General features: G+C 37.4%; 1 protein-coding gene across 4 annotated transcripts in view; it reads left to right on the top strand.

The window, feature by feature from the left end:
- The window catches only part of SPAM1 (sperm adhesion molecule 1 (PH-20 hyaluronidase, zona pellucida binding)), a 46383-nt gene extending 28929 nt beyond the window's left edge, over window positions 1-17454 (top strand). For 3 of the 4 annotated variants that reach the window (XM_011995943.1, XM_011995941.1, XM_011995942.1), the window contains 2 exons: window positions 385-474; window positions 4894-5459. In XM_011995943.1, the coding sequence (XP_011851333.1) occupies window positions 385-474; window positions 4894-5382 (579 nt within the window). In that variant the 3' untranslated portion in view covers window positions 5383-5459. Of the gene's footprint in view, window positions 1-384; window positions 475-4893; window positions 5460-16214; window positions 16314-17051 lie in introns of those variants that run through there. The other variant, XM_011995940.1, reaches the window with a different exon arrangement.
- The last annotated feature ends 5385 nt before the right edge of the window (window positions 17455-22839 follow it).

The following is a 22839-nucleotide window of genomic DNA, read 5'->3' as shown; positions in this document are numbered from 1 at the left end:
CTAGTTTTTAATATTAGGAATGTATACACAAGTAGTTCTACATTATTTTATGAATGCAAAATAAGAATATGCTTAATCTTTAATGTAATGTCTTTATCTCTTAGTAGGCAGGGAGAATTAGGTAGTATAGACAGTGTCTGAACTCAGTTTCTTTTTTTTTTTTTAATTTCTTAGGCCTGCTGTCTTTTCAATAGAAGTGATTGAAACAGTAATAGTATCTTATTTGTTTTATAGTAAGGCAATGGCTGTGTAAGAGATAGAAATAATGGGGAAATATTAAAATTATTATTATTGGGTCAGCATGCTTAGCTTCGGTGTTACTGTCCTATGTATAGCACTTTCATTTCGTTTTTATCTGCTAACTCTTTCTGTCACACTTTCCAGGAAGAACTTGTGTCTACGCTTGGTGAAACTGTTGCTCTGGGTGCTTCTGGAATTGTAATATGGGGAAGCCTCAGTATAACGCGAAGTATGGTAAGTTGAATTGGTAGAAAATAGGTGAAAATATTTCTATGTTTAACGTTTTTGGGGATTGTTTTGGTATTAAATAAGAAAATAAGTAGTACTATGCTTAGCAGGCAGTAATAGGTGCTGAAGTATTACTGGCTGAATCAAAATACATTTGTGTGGTGGTTGTAAGGCAGAAAATAGTATACCCGTTTTCCAGTGGGGAAATAGAAATTCAGTGAATAATTGATTTTCTCTAGGCTACATGACTATTAAGTAACAAAAACAAGACTACAATCTTAATTTTCTGGCATGGTGTTTTGTATCGGAAGATAGATCCTTGTTCCTTTATTTTCATTCTTGTTTAATTCTGTATATCAGATCTTTATCCCCCACCTCATCAACCTTCTTGACCTAAGAGGAAAGCTGTCCTATGGACATTGCTGAGTTGAAGCTGAATTTTTTCTTCTCTGGTGGATGTGGAAACACCAATGATGAACATGCCATGAAGAATGCCAGATGAAGCTCATGGCCCAAGGGTCCTATCTTAGGATTTTAGCAAATAGTCTACACTCTAGTAGTCTAAGAAAGCCTTTGAGAAGCATTGTATTCATCTCTTATTGTTTGGATAGAATAGACATAGTCTTTATTTAAAAATACTTAACAGCAGTTACATTTATGAGAATTTTTTAAGGTAATCGGAGCCCATCTGCCTATTTTGTATAACTCTTTTGCCTCTAATTGGATCTCTAATATAAAGGAGTAACAGAAAATGTAAGTTAAGAAAAGGGTATGTGACCCTTGGTAAAGTATTTTATGTGTCAGAAAATCATTGTAAAATGATAATTTTCTTAAGTAAATTCTTAATTTTTATTAGTTGTTTCCCCAAATCCATAAACTCCCTTCTCAAATGTCCTATTATTTAAAAACTTATACATATTTATAAATTCTCCATACTATTTTCTTTTCTTTTTTTAAAAAAACTGAGAACTCCACTCTTACTCTGAGGAGGAGTGAATCAGGCATTCCTCAATGAATAGGATGACATGACATACTATTTAAGTGTCACACTTGTTTTTTAGTGGCCCTTTAAGCTTAGATTCAAATTCTACTACTATGTCTCTCAAATCATCTTCAGTATTATCCATACCAGAGACAATCCTTCAACTTTTATATGATTATTTTCTTCTTAGTGGCATTGTCCCAAAATTGTCCCTTATAGATTCTGTTGTATATATTTCTGCTACCTTTCTCAACTACTGATTATTTTAAATAATAGATCTATCATTACTTCCCCTTTTTTCTATGTCATTTGCAATCAATAGTCATGGATTACTTGTCATGTTTTCTCTGATTCATTGACAACTTAAGAAACCGATAATTGCAGGTTTACTTGCAGTTACTGGAATTGACATAAAACAAATGCAAATGAGCCATTTCTTTTCATTCCATTTTATTAGATCTGGTGGTGTGACAGAGTCAGCCCTACTGGTCCCAACTGAGACCTAATTGTTAAATATTCAGGGATTTTGTGAGCCAGTTGTTAATCACTGCCATTATTAAAAATTAAATGATAAAAACTTACAATAAAAACTATGTTAAAAACAGGTGACACATTTCAATATATCAATTATTTTACCTCATTTTACCATGGTCCATGCTCTTGAGATTATTTACATCTTTCATACCTTTATAAATGGAAATACTATGTAATAATGTGCTACTTCATGGCATGCTACCATAATGTGTAATGGTGGTATACTTGATTCCCAGATCTGCATTCAGTAATGTTTGGGAGGTAGCTTGAAATTGGCCATGGCAGGAGGATTTACACCATGGAGATATATATATATATATACACACACACACACACACACACAAATGATAAGAACCAGGTCTTATCTGTTAGAGAGCCACTTTTAATGTATTTCCATAGACTACAAAGTAGGCAGGTTAACGATTCTCAAGTCATTCTCACCCTTTTACTCCTCTTTGTGTAACCCTTGTCTCTGTGGAGTTGAGAAAGCAGCTGCAATGTTATTTGAACTTGGTATAAATTCTCATTTCCCTTGTACTGGGAACATTGTGTTGAAGAATATTGAGAAAGTCTATGTACTCTTGGAACTTATGAGTACTTAAAAAGTACACAAGTAAGAAACATTTTTGATATGGTAAGTGCTACACAGAGAATTAAAACAGAGATGTGGAGAATTTAACAAGGAAGATATCAGAGAAGGGCGTTGTCTAATTTGAAGCTGCCATCTGAATGACAGGATGAAGTCAATTGTGGTAAAAATTAGAGGAAAGACCATTCCAAGCAGTGGGAACAGTAAGTGCAGTTTGAAATGAACCTGCCGTGCTAGTGAAATAGCTACTATGTCTAAGGTAGAATGGATGTGGGAAGGTTGTACAAGAGGAGGAAAGGATTATACCGTGTCACATTGTGCACAAGTCAAGAGAAGAAGTTGAATTTCATTCTAAACACCATTCAAAACTATTGGATTGTTAAGAAGATGGATGGTGTATTAGTTTTCTATTGCTTTCATAAAAATTACAACAAACTTAGTGGTTTAAAAAAATAAAAGAAATTTGTTATCTTATAGTTCTTAGATCAGAAGTCCAATATGAGTTTCAATGGACTAAAATCAAGGTGACAGCAGGGCTGAATTCCTTTCTAGGAGAAGATACTTGCTCATTTGGGTTGTTGGCAGATTCACTTCCTTGTGCTTGTAGCAATGAGATCCCCATTATCTGGCTGGCTATTGGCAAATGGCTATTTCCAGCTTTTAGAGGCCAGTACATTCCTTAGCTCAGGGCCCTCTTCTATCTTGAAAGTCAGCCAAGGCGCATTGAATCTCTCTTACACTTTGAATTTCTCCTTCCTTCACTTCATCTTTCTAACTCAGCTTGAAAACTTTCTACACTTTCAAAGAGTCATGTAGTTACATTGAGTCCATCGTGATAATTCAGGATAATCTCCCCTTCTCAAGATTCATTCCTTAATCACATCTGCAAAGTCTCTTTTGCCATGTAAGCTCACATTGTCACAGGTTCCAGGGAATTAGGATGCAGACAATTTTGGCAATCAGTTATTCTGCCAACAATAGATGACATCATCTCAAGGAAGATGAAAAGAAATATATTCAGATGGAAGCTGCCGAGATTCCTTCACATGCCTGCATATCTACCACCACCACTTCCTTTGGCCTGAAAAAGGACTAGCACAACTACCTCATTCAATGGAACTGTTGAATATGAAAAAAAGTGATCAACTTCAATATTTCTTAGAGGATAGTGTCCAGGGTTTAGAACATGCCAGTCTCAAGATGAATCATTTTAGTTAGTCATCACTCATAGTCTGCCAAATCTGTAAAAGAGTTGTCATTATTCACCCATAACTTGACTATACAAAACATTTAGTAGAAAGTATACTCAGTTGAACCTGTTTAACGTATTTGAACCAGCAATTTATAAGCCAAATTATAAGCCTTTTCCATGCTATTTAAACTTGTCTGGCAGGCGAGGCATGGTGGATCATGCCTGTAATCCCAACACTGTGGAAGGATGGGGTGGGAAGATTGCTTGAGCCCAGGAGTTCGAGACCAGCCTGGGCAACATAGTAAGACCTCACTTCTACCACAGAATAAAACCAAAATTAGACAGATTTGGTGGCATATGCCTATAGTTCCAGCTACTCAGGGGGCTGAGACAGGAGGATTGCTTGCATCCAGGAGATCAAAGGTGTAGTGAGCCAAGACTGCACCACTGTACTCCAGCCTGGGCGACAGAATGAGAATTTGTCTCAGGAAAAAAATTGTCTGACAAATGTAGTGTTTCTTACATTTATTTGTAATTTATTGAGGGTCAACTGAAGATATGGTATGCCCCTGTGTTCAGCACATTTATATGTATTGTTCTTTTAAAATCTATTTTCATAACAACTTTATGAGGTAAGCATCATAATTATCCTTATTTTCCAGATGATAAAGCTGAAGCATAATCAAGTTAATCAACTTGCCCAAAGTCACCCAGATAGGAAACTAAGACTTAGAAAGCTTAAGAAATTCCCAAGTTCCTACAGCTAGTCACTAATGGAACTGGGACTCCAATCAGGGCAAATGGATCCTAGAGACCATACTCTAACATACTGTAACAGCTGTAGCATTCTATCCCCGGATAATGTTATGAATTATGGAGGAAGAGCAAGGGAAAGGAATATTAAGCCTCAATTAGTCAGTAATTCAGTGGAATGAAGTGGCATGTGAAACTTGTAAGTCTTACAAAAAGCAATTGGAATAATCTTGTTGGTTAAGGTAAAAAAGAAATTATCTTCTACTTCTTGCTACCTCTGGTTTTGCATTCTTCTGTAAAAAATTGCTTAGTACACTAAATTAATTCACATATCAACTAACTTGTCCTTTGATATTCTGTCTTATAATTTTACAGAAATCTTGCATGCTCCTAGACACTTACATGGAGACTATACTGAATCCTTACATAATCAACGTCACACTAGCAGCCAAAATGTGTAGCCAAGTGCTTTGCCAGGAGCAAGGAGTGTGTATAAGGAAGGACTGGAATTCAAGTGACTATCTTCACCTCAACCCAGACAATTTTGATATTCGACTGGGGAAAGGTGGAAAGTTCACAGTACATGGAAAACCAACAGTTGAAGACCTGGAGGAATTTTCTGAAAAATTTTATTGCAGCTGTTATACCAACTTGAGTTGTAAGGAGAAAGCTGATGTAAAAGACACTGATGCTGTTGATGTATGTATTGCTGATGGTGTCTGTATAGATGCCTCTCTAAAGCCTCCCGTGGAGACAGAAGGATCTCCTCCAATTTTCTACAATACCTCATCCTCCACAGTCTCTACCACAATGTTCATTGTTAATATTTTGTTTCTTATCATTTCTTCTGTGGTGAGTTTGTGATTGCACAGGTTAGCTGAAATGAACAATATGTCCATCTTAAAGGGTGCTTTTTCAACTAATTAAATCTCGGAAAAGAACAGCTCTTGTTGAAAGATCATTTTTGGAAAGTTCTGTCTGAATAACTATACTTAGAAAATGATAATTTCCTTTGAACTTGACAAACACTGCTATATTTTATGAATTCTCAACCATGAGTTCAGGGATTTGTATTCCAGGAATCAATAGCTTATGTAAATACTACAGTTTAGAGTGCAGAAACTCATATTATGCGTTTCACCTGCAAAGCTGCCAGAATTGTTTCAACACTATCATTCTGCACAAGACACTGACATTTTGATAAATAAAACTTGATATAGAGTGTTTAAGAACTTGAAAGTGAAAACCCTTTCAATACAACCCATCAATAAGACTTAGAGTGCTTGGATATTTATGTTTCTCCTCTGCTCATAATACAGAGAGAGAGGGAGAAGGAAAAAGGATGGGTGGAAAAGAAATCAAAAGGAGGGAAGAGATAAGAGAAAAGAATTAGTATTTTTTTGCTTTCTCTGGTGCCATTGAAGACTCTAATTTGCACAGGAATGAAAGGAATATCTTCAGTGTATACAATTAACCTTCGACTCTGTTAAAGCGCAGAGCAGTTGTATTTGAATTTCTTGCCTAGTCTGATCTGTACAAATATTACTATCTCCTCCTTCCTTTCCACATGCCTCCCTAGAAACAAAAAGAGATGAAACCACATATTCCAAATCCAGTTGTCTAGATACTCTCAAATGATGGCACAAGTTTTCAGGATCTTAGTTTTTTTGAGGCATTACATTTTTCATGAGAAAAAAGGAGAATGTTTTACTTGTTACAGATCTCATTTCTTTATTTTTTTATTTTTATTTTTTTTTTTTTGAGACTGAGTCTGGCTCTGTCGCCCAGGCTGGAGTGCAGTGGCCGGATCTCAGCTCGCTGCAAGCTCCGCCTCCCGGGTTTACGCCATTCTCCTGCCTCAGCCTCCGGGGTAGCTGGGACCGCAGGCGCCCGCCACCTCGCCCGGCTAGTTTTTTGTATTTTTTAGTAGAGACGGGGTTTCACCGTGTTAGCCAGGATGGTCTCGATCTCCTGACCTTGTGATCCGCCCGTCTCAGCCTCCCAAAGTGTTGGGATTACAGGCTTGAGCCACCGCGCCCCGCTCTTTATGTTTAAGCTTTGTTTAATATCTGAATTGAGACTGAACTCTAAAAAGCAATAAAAATAATTCAAATGATTATGCATTTTTTAAAAATTAAAAAAAATTATGCATTTTTAAGCTTGAAGTTTTTAAAACTGAACCACTTGTACAGTTTTTTACATTAGATTAGCCTAAAATCTTTTTTATTCTTTTTTCTCTTTTAATTTTAGTTGACATGTCCTAATTGTACATATTTATGGCATAGAGAGTGATATTTTGATACATGCATACAATGTGTAATGATCATGGTAATAAGGGTAACCAGCGCCTCAAACATTTCTTTGTGTTGGGAACATGTAAGATTCTTTCTTCTAGCTTTTTGAACACACACAATGTTGTTGTTGATTATAGTCACCCTGAAGTGCTATAGAACACTAGGATTTATTCCTCCCCTCTAGCTGTTTTGTACCCATTATCTGGCCTCTCCCTATCCTTCTCTCCTCCCATCTTTCCTATCCTCTAATACTCATAACAATAATTCCGCTGTCTATGATTTCAATTTTTTTAGCTCCCACATATGAGTGACAACGTGAGATACTTGTCTTTCCATGCCTGCCTTATTTCACATAAGATAATGGCCTCTAGTTCCATCTGTGTTGCTGCAACAAATGACAGGACCCCATTTTTCTTATGACTGAGTAATATTCCATTGTGTATATATACCACATTTTTTTTTAATCCATTCATCTGTTGATGGACGTTTAGATTGACTCCATACCTTGGCCATTGTGAATAGTGCTGCAATAAACACGGGATGCAGATATCTCTCTGATATACTTATTTTTTTTCCTTTGGATAAATAGTGGGATTGTTGTATCCTATGTGTATTAGTCCATTTTCACATTGCTGATAAAGACATACCCAAGACTAGATAATTTATAAAGGAAAAGAAGTTTAATGGACTCTTAGTTCCATGTGGCTGGGGAGGCCTCACAATCGTGGTGAAAGGCGAAAGCCATTTCTTACATGGTAGCAGCAAGAGACAGTGAGAGACAAGGGAAAGGGGAAACCTCTTATAAAATCATCAGATCTTGAGAGACTTATTCACTATCACACGAACAGTACGGGGGATATCTGTCACCGTGATTTGGTTATCTCCCACTGGATCCCTCCCACAACATGTGGGAATTATGGGAGCTACAAATCAAGATGAGATTTGGGTGGGCTCACAGCCAAACCCTATCACTATACTAGTTCTATTTTTAGTTTTCTGAGAAATTCCCTATCTTCATAATGTTTTTCATAATGGCTGGTCTAATTTACTTTCTCATCAAGAGTTCCCTTTTCCCACATCCTTGCCAGTGCTTGCTATTTTTTGTCTTTTGATAATAGCAATTCTAACTGGGGTGAAGGATATCTTATTGCGGTTTTGATTTGCATTCTCTGGTGATTAGTAAAGATGAGTATTTTTTTTCACAGACCTCTTGTTCACTTGTATGTTTTGAGAGATGTCTACCCAGATCCTTCAGCAATTTTTTGATTAGGTTGTTTTTTGCTGTTGAATTATTTGGGTTCCTTGTATATTTTATATATTAGTCAATTGTCAGATGCATAGTTTACAAATATTTTCTCCCATTCTACAGATTTTTGCTTTATTCTGTTCATTGTTTTTCCTTTGCCATGTAGAAGCTTTTCAGTTTGTTATAGTCCCATTTGACTATTTTTGTTTTTGTCACCTGTACTTTTATAGTTTTACCCATAAAATCTTTGCCTTAACCAATGTCCTACAGTGTTTTCTCAGTATTTTCTTCTAGTAGTTTTATAGTTTTGGGTCTTAATATTTAAGTCTTTAATCCATTTTGAGTTGTAATTTTTTTTAATTCTTATAAAGTCATTGCTGCTCTTTATGAAACAATACAAAGTTGAAAACTAAATGTTTCCTTCTCTCTTCCTTCTGCGAGTGGCAACTCCTGGTTTCAGTTTTTTTGTATATAATTCCGGAAATTTGCTAATAATATGGAAGCAAATGTGTGCGTATATATACGCAAATAACAAATTGGGCTCTGGTGCCATAATTTTTGGTAACTTGCTTTTTCCATGTAGCAATATATTTTGGGTGTCTGTCCATATCAGTACATTTTTGTACTGACCACATCATGCTGTGATACCACTATATGACAATTTTAAAGGAAATTTCTTGTTGGTGAATATTTATTTTATGGAAATTTTTTTCTCTACCAAAAATTTTATAGTTAATATCATGTACATATATACCATGGCATACTTTTGCCAGGATTAAATGGAATTGCTGATGTGAAGGGTACATACATTTTAATTTAGATAGATATTGCAAAATTATCTTTCAAAAACTTTTGTTCCAATTAATGGTCTCACTAATAGAGATGAACAACACTGGCCTTTATAGAATTCTGCAGTCATTGTTCACCTGATGGGTGAAAATGACATCTTGTTTTAACTTGGTTTATAATCAGTAATGTTGACATTTTTTTCATAGTTTATTATGGGTATCTTTTATTTTTCTTTTCAGAGCAAACTTTGTTTTCTGATTTATACTTAAATTCTATTTTAGTAGACTGTTACCATTTCTAAAATTTAAGATACGACTTTTTAGACACCTGTAGATTATAGTATGAAAACAGAAACCAAAGTTTAGCATTAAAAAGAACATTTTATTTTTTATCCCTTTTTATTTTATATGTGGCATTTGTCTATAAGAATCATCATTATATTTTTAATGTACGTCAGTTACAAGGAATTACAAATTCATCTATCTACTGACTCTTATTGCTTTTATAAGGGCATAGGGCTATACAAAGTTTTGGCAAATTACTTTTTTATAAGAAATGTCATTTAAACAAAATTCAAAAGTTAATGAGCTGTTAGTTTTTCATGGGAAGCCTAATTCTTGGCAGCAGGATATAGGGGGAAGAGCAAGCTAATCCCAGTTTAGCAATTTGCAAGCCGCTGACTTTGGGAAACTTGACTTCTCTAAGTTTCTTTCCTCAACTAGGTCAATTGTTTAGAAGACTAGAAAAAGTAAACAAAAGTTAGCTAGTACAGTGCTTGTTATAAGAATGGTAGGTGCTCAATACATAGTAATGGTTATTTATTTGAAGAATGTATCTATCTTCCAAAATTTTTCCTCTATTAGATGATTTAAGGTTTACATTTGAAATATAAAATTGACAATATTTTTATTTTGTAAGGTAGTATATTAAGTAAAATTTATTTATAACATCTTTAATTTGACTGAAAACTACAAATTATCTCATTTAAGCACTATGTGCCATTTTTTAAGTACTATATTACATGTACATGTCAATTATCAGAAAAATATTGGGACCTCCGTGAAGGTGTTTATCTTATGACTGATGTGTTACATCTGTAATTAGACTCTATAAATGTTTAAAACATTATGCTAATACAACTTTGTTCACTTACTTGCTTTCTAATCATTTCAATACAGGATATATTTAACAATAAACCTCAAAGTAGGTAGAATATATAATTTTTATTGAAGTATATCACTTCTTTTATTCTAATTTGCTAATCCTAGATAACAGATATAAGGACAATGATGGGTTTGGATAAATATACAATTATGTAATTTTTAGACTATATCATTATAAATGATTTTATTTTTCTCTGCTAGGTTTTAAATTTTTGACTTTTTAAAAATGTTTAGTTTAAGAGACAGGATATTTTGCCATTTGACTGTGTTGCTCAGGCTGGGATGCACCAGCATGGTGATAGCTCACTGTAACTTTGAACTCCTGAGCTCAAGTGATCCTCCCGCCTCAGCCTCCTTAGTAGCTGAGAGTGCAGGTGTGACCACAGCTGTGACCCATCACATGTGGCACTGCTAGGTTTTAATTAAAGACTGGAGGTAAAGACATTTCTGGGTTCAATATACTGTGCTTATAACTTTGTAAAAGTAGGAAAAACCATTAAAACTGCAATATGTATTATACAAATGTTTTTGAGGGCTGAGCAGCCAAAATTAAATATATAATTTTTGTATCCTGTAGAAACCTTAATTCCCGAATAGTTAGGGTTGCCTTTAGTGACGAATACTTTTAGTGATGTTCTGTTTCCACGTGATGCTGCCAATTAGTCTGACTGAAATTGTTAATCACCACTTTACAATTCTTCATAAATAAGAAGAGCTTCTGTTTATTATACAACAATCACATGCTTTACATACAACTTCTTATTTAATAATTTTTCTTCCAGTTGAAATAGCTACGCCTTAGATAAGTGACTTGCCCTGGGTCAGACAGCTAATAAGTCCTGGAGGCTGAAAGAAGATCGGAGTGGGTGACTTTGACTCCCAAGCCTGTGCATTCCACCATTATACAATACTGCTCCTGCAAGGATGTGAAGTCAAGTAACATTATAACACAAAGGAACTAGTTCTTATTTCTTTTCACTCCAGGCTTCAGAGTAGCTTCTGACCATGGGTAAAACAAAAGAAACGAATTTTTCTTTTGTTGCATTCGCTTTTGGCGTTTGGGTCATGAAATCTTTGCCCTTGCCTATGCCCTGAATGGTATTGTCTGGATTTTCTTCTAGGGTTTTTATAATTTTGGGTTTTGCATGTAAGTCTTTAATTCATGTTGAGTTAATTTTTGTATAAGGTGTAAGGAAGGGGGTCCAGTTTCAATTTTCTGCATATGGCTACCCAGTTCTCCCAGCACCATTTAAGAAATAGGGAATCCTTTCCCCATTGCTTATTTTTGTAAGGTTTGTTGAAGATCAGATGGTTGAAGATGTGTGGTCTTATTTCTGAGTTCTCTATTCTGTTCCATTGATCTATGTGCTTGTTTTGTACCAGTACATTGCTATTTTGGTTACTGTAGCCTTGTGGTATAGTTTGAAATCAGATAGCATGTTGCCTCCAGCTTCACTCTTTTTGCTTAGGATGTCTTGCCTCTTTGGGGTCTTTTTCCATTCTTTGTGAATTTTAAAATAGTTTTTTCTAATTCTGTGACAAATGTCAATGGTAGTTTAACTAGAATAGCATTGCATCTATAAGTTACTTTGGGTGATACAGCCATTTTAGCAATATTGACAAATGGGATCTAATTAAACTAAAGAGCTTCTGAACACAAAAGACACTATCATCAAGTGAACAACCTACTAGAATGGGAGAAAATTTTTGTAATCTGACAAAGATTTAATGTCCAGTGTCTACAAGGAACTTACACAAATACACAAGAAAAAAACAAACAACCCCATTAAGAAGTGGGCAAACGATGTGAACAGATATTTCTCAAAAGAAGACATTCATCTGGCCAAGAAACAAATGAAAAAAAGCTCAACGTCACTGATCATTAGAGAAATGCAAATAAAAACCACAATGAGATACCATCTCACATCAATCAGAATGGCAATTATTAAAAAGTCAAGAAACAACAGAGGTTGGGCTGGGTGCGGTGGCTCACGCCTGTAATCCGAGCACTTTGGGAGGCAGAGGCAGGGGTATCACGAGGTCAGGAGATTGAGACCACCCTGGCTAACACGGTAAAATCCCGTCTCTACTAAAAATACAAAAAATTAGCCCCGTCTCTACGAAAAACACAAAAAATTAGCGGGACGAGGTGGCGGGTGCCTGTAGTCCCAGCTACTTGGGAGGCTGAGGCAGGAGAATGGCGTGAACCCAGGAGGCGGAGCTTGCAGTGAGCCGAGATCGCACCACTGCACTCCAGCCTGGGCGACAGAGTGAGATTCCATTTCCAAAAAAAAAAAAAAAAAAAGAAACAACAGATGCTGGTGAGGTTGCAGAGAAAAAGGAACACGTTTACACTAGTGCAAATTAGTTCAACCACTGTGAAAGACAATGTGGCTATTCCTCAAAGATCTAGAAGCAGAAATAATATTTGACCCGACAATCCCATTACTGGGTATATATCCAGAGGAATATAAATCATTCTATTATAAAGACACATGCACATGTATGTTCATTGCAGCCTTATTCACAATAGCAAAGACGTAATCAACCTAAATGCCTATCAGTGGTAGACTAGATAAAGAAAATGTGGTACATGTACATTATGGAATACTATGCAGCCATTAAAAGGAATGAGATTATGTCCTTTGCAGGGACATGGACGGAGCTGGAAGTTGTTATCCTCAGCAAACTAACACAGTAACCGAAAACCAAACACCACATAGTCTCACTTATAAATGGGAGCTGAACAATGAGAATACATGGACACATTGGGAAAAACACACACTGGAGCCTGTGTAGGGGGAGAGCATTAGGAAGAATAGCTAATGGATGCTGGGCTTAATACCTAAGTGACGGATTGATCTGTGCGGCAAACGACCATGGCGCACATTTACCTACGTAACAAACCTGCACATCCTGCACATACACCCTGAAACTTAAAGGTTGAAGAAAAAATAAATATTTTTTTTTCTGGGTGCTGTATCATAGGGAATAGGTTATCAAGGGTCATCTGTTAATTTTTTACATGCTTTCAATATGGCTTTTATGGATTAAAAGAGACACTGGCAATTGAGAAAAGAGGAAGCTTAGGTTATTAGAAGGTTGCATCACTTTACAATTTCCTGGGCCTCATTTATAACACACAATAATAGCAGCAGGGGGCAGTAAGATAACGGCATCAAGTCCCCTGTGCTTTTTCAGCAGTAACATTTCTGTGTCCTTGAAGCCTTTTGGTTTCAACAAACAGAAATAATAGCTAGTCACAGTGCTAGTCACAGTATGTATCCTGAAGGAAATCAGTCAGCTTATATTTCAGATAAATCTGGTATTACAATGTAAAAACAGTATATGAATAATGTTACTGTTTGGTGATTGTCTGCAAGTTCTTCAGTGTCCTTGAAAGATAATTTTTTAAAATTACTTATAAAACTGATTTAAACTTTTTTCTACAAGTAAATTAATTTTGTGGTTATTTTGTCAGTGAGGGAATTGGTAGGGTAGGAAGTAAGTGATTATATATTCCCTGTGATTGTTTTATATATTCTTAGGAGTTATGCTGATAATTTTAAAACACAGACTCCAATATAGTATTTGTGAAACAGCACGGTGTCTGTGCATGTGTGTGTGCATGTGTGCACATGTGTGGGTGTATGTGTGTGTGAGAGATGGAGAGAGTGTAAGAGCCTCTGGAGATTGCTGAAATGCAAGAAGGAAGGGGGACATGGTGCAAGATGGGAGTTGGGGCTGGAAAGGTAGGTGTCAGATATGAAGTGTCTTCTGGATGATGTTAGTGAAACAGCAATTAATCCTTTAGCCCAGATTGAAATGCTCAGATTTGTATTTTAAATCTGCAGAGAAAGTACGTTGTGGAGAAATTGGGTCTTTGAGTCTAGAGGCAGGAAAACTAGTTAGAAGGCTATTGCCATTATCTAGGCCAGAGAGGATAAAGTCTTGAATTAGGGAAGTATTAGGGATAGAGAGAAAAGGATAGAATTAGAAATCAATACTTGGATGATTGGATATGGGAGGGTCAAGGGAAAGCAAGGAACCTAATTTTTTGCAGGGCAGGTAAGCCCCCAAATTGGGTCTTAGCCTCGGAAGGTTCTTGGCTTTGCTCAGGAAAGAGTTCAAGAGTGACCCAGTGGCAGAAGAAAACAGCTTTATTGAGGTGGCAGTGTTAGAGCTTCATGACCGCTACTGCCGAGCAGGGCTTGAGAGTAGCTGCCAAGGGGCAGTTCTGCAGTCATATATACACCCACTTATAATTATATGCAAACTGAGAGCAGGTTATTCAGAAGTTTCGAGAAAAGGTGTGGTAACTTCTGAGCTATTGCCATGGAAAGAGAAGGCAACTTCCAGGTGTTGCCATGGCAACAATAAACTGTCATGATACTGGCAGGTGTGTCTTATGGAGAATTGCTTTTGGTGCCTCTTTCATGTTTCAGCCAATCTTCAGTCTGGTCTGGAGTAAAGTCTTGCCTCCTAACCTCAATCTGACACCAAGTCCCTTGCCAGGACAATGTCATCGAGTCCTGAGAAAGGAGCACAGGTGGAGAAGCAGGTTTGGGGGATTAGGTTTTGAGCATGTTGTATTTGAGGTGTCTGTAGGGTATCTTGATAATTTTTTTTTCAAAACCATGTGATTTCAAAGCTCAAGAAAGAGATAAAGGCTGTGTCTTTAACAATGGATAATAATAGAGATAGTATGTCTAATAGTTTGAAAATATGGTTTCTAGAGCCAGACTACCTGAGTTTGTTCTAGGCCCTTTGTTCATTGGCTGTGTAAACTTGAGCAGGTTACACAACTTGTCTGTGCCTTTGTTTCCTCATCTGTATGGGAATGAAATTAATTGATATGTGTAAGTTCTTTGATCAGTACTTGGTACATAGTAAGCACCATATGCTTGTTTGTTGTATTGCTGTTATTTTTATTTTAGCTCTTATTTTTTGATTACTCGCTCTGGGCCAGGCCTGTGTTAAAAGATTATAGGCATTTTCTCATTAATCTCCATAATACCCTGTGATGGTGACACTGTTATTATCTGAAGAAATTGAGATTTTACTCTGACCAACTTTCCCAAAGTAACCCACTGGGAAACAAGGGCTAGGGTCAAGATGCAAACCAAGGTTGGAGTGCCCATTTTTAAAATGGGATTATTTGTTTTTTCACTGTTAAGTTGTTTGAGTTCCCTATATATTCAGGATATTAGTCCCTAGTCAGATGAACGGTTTACACATATTTTCTCCCACTCAGCAGGTTATCTCTTCACTCTGTTGATTGTTTACTTTATTGTACAGAAGCCTTTCATTTAACATAGCTCCCTTTGTCTATTTTTGGTTTTGTTGCTTGTGTTTTTGAGGTCTTAGCCATAAATTCTGTACCCAAGCCAATGTAGTGAAGCATTTCCCCTATGTTTTATGCCAGTAGTTTTATAGTTTGGGGTCTAATGTTTGAATCTTTAATATATCATGAGTTGATTTTTGTATATGTTGAGAGATAGGGGTACGTTCTCATTCTTCTTCATATGGATATCCAGTTCTCCCAGCACCATTTACTGAAAAGGGTGTCTTTTCCCCAATATATGTTCTTGACGCCTTTGTTAAAAATCAATTGTCCATAGAAACATAGATTTACTTCTGGGTTCCCTATCCCGTTGTTTTGGTCTATGTGTCTGTTTTTGTACCAATACTATGCTCTCGCTTTTGGTTACTATAACCTTGTAGTATATTTTGAAGGCAGGTAGTGTGATGCCTCCAGCTTTGTTACTTTTGCTCAGGATTGTTTTGGCTATTTGGACTTTTTTTTTGAATTCACCCACATTTTATGATTGTTTCCTCTATTTATGTGAAAAATGACACTGGTACTTTGATAGGGATTTCATTGAATCTATAGATTGCTTTGGATAGTATATCTAATAGCTTTCATGTATGGTGAAGAAACTGAAAACTTGGAACCTCAGAGCTAGCTCTGTATTTTAAGAGAGGTTTCTTCTTTCCCTAGGGTGGTGGTCAGAGGAATTAATACATCATATCTTCTTCTGTGCCCCAGCTTAGTGCTTCCTCAAGTCCTTTAGTCTGGGTTCACTTTCTTTACCTGGAGTCTCCTGGGATTTATTCTGTATATCTCTATTAGTTTGCTAGTGATGCTATAACAAAGTGCCACAGACTAGATGGCTTAAACAACAGAAATTAATTTTCTTACAGTGGAGGCTGGAAGTCTGGGATCAAGGTATTAGCAGAATTGGTTTCTTCTGAGAGTCATGAGGGATAAACGTGTTTCAGGCCTCTTCCCTTGGCTTGTAGGTGACTATCTTCTCCTTGTGTCTTCCATATGTTTCTGTTTGTGACCATGCTTCTTCCCCTTTTAAGGACACCAGTTATGTTGGATTAGACAACACTCTAAAGACCTCATTTTCACTTAATTACCTCTGTAAAGATCCTGTCTTCAAATAAGGTCACATTTTAAGCTACTAGAGTTTAAGGCTGGGTGCAGTGGCTAATGCTTGTTATCCCAGAGTTTGGGAGGACAAGATGGGAGGATTGCTTGAGGCCAGGAGTTCAAGGCCTGCCTGAACAACACAGAGAGACCTCATCTCTACAAATACTACTACTACTACTACTACTACTACTACTACTACTACTACTACTAATGATAATGATAGTAAGCTACTAGGGTTTAAGAACTTCATCATATGAATTTTGAAAGGACACAGTTCAGTCCATAACAAAATCAGTACCTTTAGGATGTTTATTTTAATTGATAAAGACTTTGACTTTGATGAACCCAGTATACAAATGCTTGCACTACAAGTAAAGAAACATATTCTATTCCATAATTTTGTGGTAGCAAACAAAGGAAATACATTTTTGTTTTACATCTTCCCAGTCTGATCTTCCTTTTCCAATTCATAAGATACTAAATAAAGAGGTTTTCTTCCTTGACTTTATAAGGAAGACAGTTTTGAACTCAGTTTTAAAATTAAAATCCATATATGTTTCTGTTTACTCAGCTAACTCTGTCTCATGATCAATATCCTTTAGGAAATGAAAAAACCATGATTATCATCACTAACATCCTTGAGTATTAAGTGCGGTCACTCTCCTAGATTCTGTGGGGAGAAGGCAAGTTACAAAGATAGACTTTTCCTCAAGATAGTCAGATTTTCATGGTATTATCCTTAACCTTTTTAACATCATGGAGGCTTTCGAAATCTGATGAAGCCTATCGATTTTCTTCCAGAAGATATTTATATAAGATTATAAGAAAAATTACGTACACAGCTTATTTTATTGCATTGGATCAAAATGCTGTTTATAAAGAATTACACCTTTTCTGTCAATTTTAGCATGGAAAAGTAATTTCAGGCAACATGCTTAAACATTGGGGAAAGAAAAAAAAGTCTATAACGTGAAAATAAAGTTAAAAATAAACTTTGGTTTTGCTAAAAAATAAATTTCAATGAGAAAGCATCTCTTCCTTATCATTTTTTTTTTTTTTTTTTTGAGATGGAGTTTCACTCTTGTTGCCCAGGCTGGAGTGCAATGGCGTGATCTCGGCTCACTGCAAACTCTGTCTCCCCGGCTCAAGGGATTCTCCTGCCTTAGCATCCCAAGTAGCTGGGATTAGAGGCATGCACCACAACACCCAGCTAATTTTTGTATTTTTAGTAGATATGGGGCTTCACCATGTTGGCCAGGCTGGTCCTGAACTCCTGACCTCAAGTGATTCGTCCGCCTCGGCCCCCTGAAGTGCTGGGATTACAGCTATGAGCCACCACACCAGGCCTCTTCCTTATTTTGAATGAGAATCTGAAATTGGAGAATGGTTTTTGACGTGGCAGTATGTGTACTTTCCTGCAGACTTTCTGTTTTGATGGTAACACATTCTAAAAAGCTGGGCTCAAAACAGCATGTTGTAGCAAATAGAATCAGTTCAAGCTCACAGATGACACAATGGGCTTGTGACAAGGGGACGACAAAATATTTCAAGACTATCTGAATTAGATTTGCATCCTTTAATTTCCATTGGCTTCACATCACTGAGTTTCATTTTCAGCAAGGGGAGGTTGATGTCAACAAAGGAAGAATTAAGAGCCCGGGTTTCAATTTTAGGGTTATCTGAGCAGAAGTACTTTAAAAAGAGTTATGCTGAGTTTTGGGTTGTCTGCATATTTCTATATCATAGATTAAAAAAAAAAGTTCATGTTCTGTTTTCATTTTCTGACAAAACATATTCAAAAGGCAATGATTCAAGGCCCTAGCATTAGTGGACACTTCGCTATAGACAAGCAGGACCATAGAAAGCAGTGAGTCAGATCTACTGCGTGAAGATACTTCCTCCTCTAAAACTGTGAAACTCCAAGATGTGCTACCCTGCACCACAGGAGTTCTGTTTGTTCACAAAGCGTCCAGTGAGGTTTATGTGTAACAGAAACTTATCAACATTCCGAAGATGTTGATGGATTTTAAATTTCAAAAAGGGCTTGTTAAATAGGAAATCATCTTTGAAGGCGTTAGCCGGCTGCATAAAGAATCTTCTAATTCCTTCATCACATGTCTCACAATATTAATTTTAAAACGTCAGTCGTCACGTAATTATTTTATTTTATTTATTTTTTGAGATGGGGTCTCAATCTGTATCCAGGCTGGAGTGCAGTGGCGTGATCTTGGCTCACTGCAACCTCTGCCTCCTGAGCTTAAAGGATCCTCCCATCTCAGCCTATGCAGAGGAGCTGAGACCACAGGCACGTGCCACCATACCCAGGTAACTCTTTGTATGTTTGGTAGAGATGGGATATCACCATGTTGCCTAGGCTGGTCTTGAACTCCTAACTTCAAGTAACCCTTGTGCCTTGGCCTCCCAAAGTGTTGGGATTACAGGAGTGACCCACCGTGCTTGGCCAATAATTTCATTTTAACTAAGCACTACTTTTACCTGCTTCTTCTGCTTCAAACCACACAGTAAATTATTTCTGGGGTACATGGCTTTTACCAATTACCTTGTTTCTATTTTGACACTATGCTGCTGCCTAGTGTCAAATCACATCAAATTTTGGCGAAGTTTTTCCTTTTCAACTCCAGCCTTCCCTTCTTAAAACAGATCTATGCTAATATATTTTTGGAAGAAAAAGTATGAAATGACCCTTCAGCATTTTTGGCTTGATGCTCCTTCCATTAGCAAGAATGTTGTCATAAACAAAGCACTTGGGCTTTGGTGTTCTATCATATATAGTAGAAAGCAAAGGCAAAGGATATTTGATATTTTTTGTTAGGGTTTTTTTTTTTTTTTTTTTTTTTACATTTTTCTAACTTAAGCCAGTCCTAAAGTAAAGATAGGTGCTCATGATAATCATCACAGGACACAGATTCACTAATTCCTACCAATGGGAAGCTGTTGTGACGTATCATGACAACACTGATGAGTATACAGTGCTTGTCTACAGGAGCAGCCCTTAATAGACATGAAAATAATGTGTACAGCAAGATAATTTTGCAAAATAGAATAAAAATCTCTGCTGCGTATCTGTGTGCATTTCTGTTTGTGACTGTATATGTGCATGCAGGTACATATCCACATGCCTGATTCACAGACCTCCCTTCGATGCCCTTCCGCAGACATCAGGCTAAGATCCCTGCTGTAAGGGAGTGGACAGCCCCTTCAACTGACCCCAAATTAAATGTGATGACAAAGAGCCGTGCGAGCCCAATGAAAGGAGAAACCCCCTTTCCTGGTGGCCTTAGAAAAGGCTTCACAAGGACCCGGTAGATAACATTTGAGCTGCAACTTCAAGGTTGGGTAGAAGTTTATTAGGTCGAGAAGAGGAGAAAGGATGTTCCAGGCAGAAACTAAAAAGGGAGATGTCATAATCTGGGAAATGTCGGGGAGTGTGGATGACGCTAAGAAACTAAAAGGTTGTGTGGGAATGTTTAGATATCGAGACACAGCTGACTGCTCAGGCTTGAATTTTAACTCTGCTATTTATTTTTTTGACCCTGGACAAATTATTTAATCTCTTTTTTGCCTCCGTTTTCTCATTTTTAATATGGGAGAGCAGTTGGGGTCAACATGTGCTAGGCATCTTGTGTTTGCCCAGGTAGGATTTCTTTAATCCCTCCTTGCCACACTAAATGCATGAATGCCCTATGAATATGGACACAGCGACTCTCCTCTTTGTTAAGGGTGAGCAAAAATAACAATAATAGTAGTAATTCTAGTAGATGAAATATAAGGAACCTCTACCTTATGCCAAGTATTCTAATTAGTGCTTTGCATGTATCTTCACATTTGTTCCTCATAATACTTGAGATAGAAGCTGTCATTATGTCCATGATGAGGAAATTAAGACTTAGATATGCTAAATGACATAGCCACAATTACACAGATAGCAGTGAGAGAGCTGGGGCTGAAATCAGATTTTTTCCTCTCTGCTGTGTTTTAAATTTCCTCTGGTGGCTGATTTTCAATTGTATTCTGTGAACTTCATGCTCTGCCCCACAGGTTGATGCCTCCCTTGGATGGTCTGCTCACATCTGATTCGCTTCTTTCCATGCTTCTCAGATCATCCTCTCCTGCTGGCGGCCCACACCTCAGTCTGAGTGCAGGTAACACATGCCCCTACTTGACCTGGAATTGAGGGAAACAGCTTCAGCTACAGCCCAGGGGTATAAGACCCTGCTTGTCTGGGAGAAGAAATTTGAGGGAATAGTGAGCTATTGTCAGGCCCGAGTAAAATACTTTTGGCCATTGAAAGTAATGGCCAAAACCATAGTAACTTTTGCACAAACCCAGTAGTATCCCTGATAGGTCTGTGTGGCATGACAGTGTATTGTAACTGCCTTGGATTTCATATGTATGATCAGGAAACAAAACACAGAGAGGAAAGAAAAAGAACACCAAATAATAACACAAATTCTTTTAAAAGAGGCGCATAGCATCGGGGCATGGTTCTTTTCTGGGGTCCATACAAACACGTGCTGTTCCTTTTCATTCCTTCTGAGGAATTCTGTCAGGCTACAATCAATGGAGGAGCCTGTTCTGCCTGGGGGAAATTATTCCAGCTGGATCGAGCTTCATTTATCTGTTGTTTATATTTTTGAATTTCCTCCTTCATATCTTTTCCTGTAAAATTATCCATCTGGCTTAAGGTTATAGAAAGGGAGTGTTGATTTCTGCCATTTTTATTTATTTAGGTCCATTCTGTGAAGTAGCATGGTAAAGAGTAAACTGGGACAGAGCAGAAAATGGGGCTTGCCCCCTACTCTATTACTCTCAGGAAGATTAGGGCTAAGGGTGCAGTTGTCCACAGCCCTGTAAATCCCCTGGACTGCTTTCTGATTCTGATTCTCATTCTAAAACAATGTTTGAGGCTTCCCGCCACAGTGGATGGAATCCGTCCTCCTGCTTAAGATAGTTACGTTGAAAGTCACACAGATGGACTTTCCGGGTGGCATCATCTGCTTCTCTTAGTATCCCTCACCCACATTTTGATTATACAATATATTTTGAGCTAGATTGTTGTCACTTCAAAGGCATATTTGTAGATATAAATTAGCAAGGGATTTCATTCAGTCAAGTAACATAAGAGAAACTTTGGCCTGAAACCTCTCTCCAAGATTACCTTCTTTACCACAAAAAAGTATTACTACATATTCTTGCATGTATTAACCATTGGGTCTCCCACATAAAAGCCTCTAAATGAAGAAATCAGAATAAAGAAAATATATCTGAATCACTTTGAACACAAAAAGGGGTGCTATACAAATGGATACTTGCATTAGGGTTGCATTTGAAGTGATGGCTGGTCACACTGCAGTTTCATTTTAGTCCATTCCTACCTTGAGGAAGTTGCTCCTAAAAGCCAGACATGTTTACAAGGATCCCGGCAGCCAGGCTGTCAAGAACTTAGGTTTCCTAAGAATGGAGCAAGTTCTCAAAAGACTTCAGGAGGTTTTAATTAGTCCTCACAACTCTCCCATGAAGTAGGACATTTTTTACCCGCCTCCAAGCAAGCGGTAAAACATCTATTTGATTTAAGGTCACAAGAGAGAGGGGGAGTGCCAGAGAAGACCAAAACAAGAACTGAGTCTGATGCGAAGCCTAGCTCTGTTAGCTCAACAAAGTCAAGGAGATGAGCACAGGGGCACTTGGCAGTGCAGTTGGTGTTTTTCACAGTGATGATGTTACAATTAAGCAGACAAGGATGCTAAATGTATGCCTTGTGCGTTTCCTTAGACTGAAGAGACTCAGAGAATGGGGTGGGATGAAGATGAGCCAGTGTAGGTGAAGAGGAAAAAGCAGAGATCAAAAGTCCTTGTGTCAGGATAAGCAGCAGGTAGAGAGAGAAACTGAGGCTGAATGTAGACGTGATGAGGATGGGGAGAGTGGGATAGAAAAATCCATCAGAAATAGATCTAGAAAGATGGTAGAAGAGATTTGATTGGCCTAGGAGTCAAGGTAGAAAGGTCGAAGTGGGTAGGTATGTGGCTTAAGATCATCCAGACTATGATGCTTAGAGACTACCATACCAAGGGTAAGAGTGGGAAGTTATTCGCCAAAGACTTGGACTCACATTCTTTCCCTAATGTAGATGTGCTCTATCTATCATGAGGGTTTTGCTATTTTGTCTGTAGAAATATTTGCTGGCTTTCTTGGGGGTATAACGGAGTTTATAATTCTCAGTGTGGAGAAACTATAGAAAGATTCTATCTTCAGCCTACAAAAACTACCACTTTACCCCTTCTCAAATCTGATTTAATTCTCTAGCACCAATTTGATCTTCTCTTTAGTTGGGTCTAGATCTTGCTTGTGAAATCCTCTCCATCCTACCTG

Source organism: Mandrillus leucophaeus, unplaced genomic scaffold, assembly GCF_000951045.1.
Source record: "Mandrillus leucophaeus isolate KB7577 unplaced genomic scaffold, Mleu.le_1.0 Scaffold5, whole genome shotgun sequence".
In the NCBI taxonomy this organism is placed as follows: domain Eukaryota; kingdom Metazoa; phylum Chordata; class Mammalia; order Primates; family Cercopithecidae; genus Mandrillus; species Mandrillus leucophaeus.
This window is presented reverse-complemented; position numbering and strand designations above follow the sequence as displayed.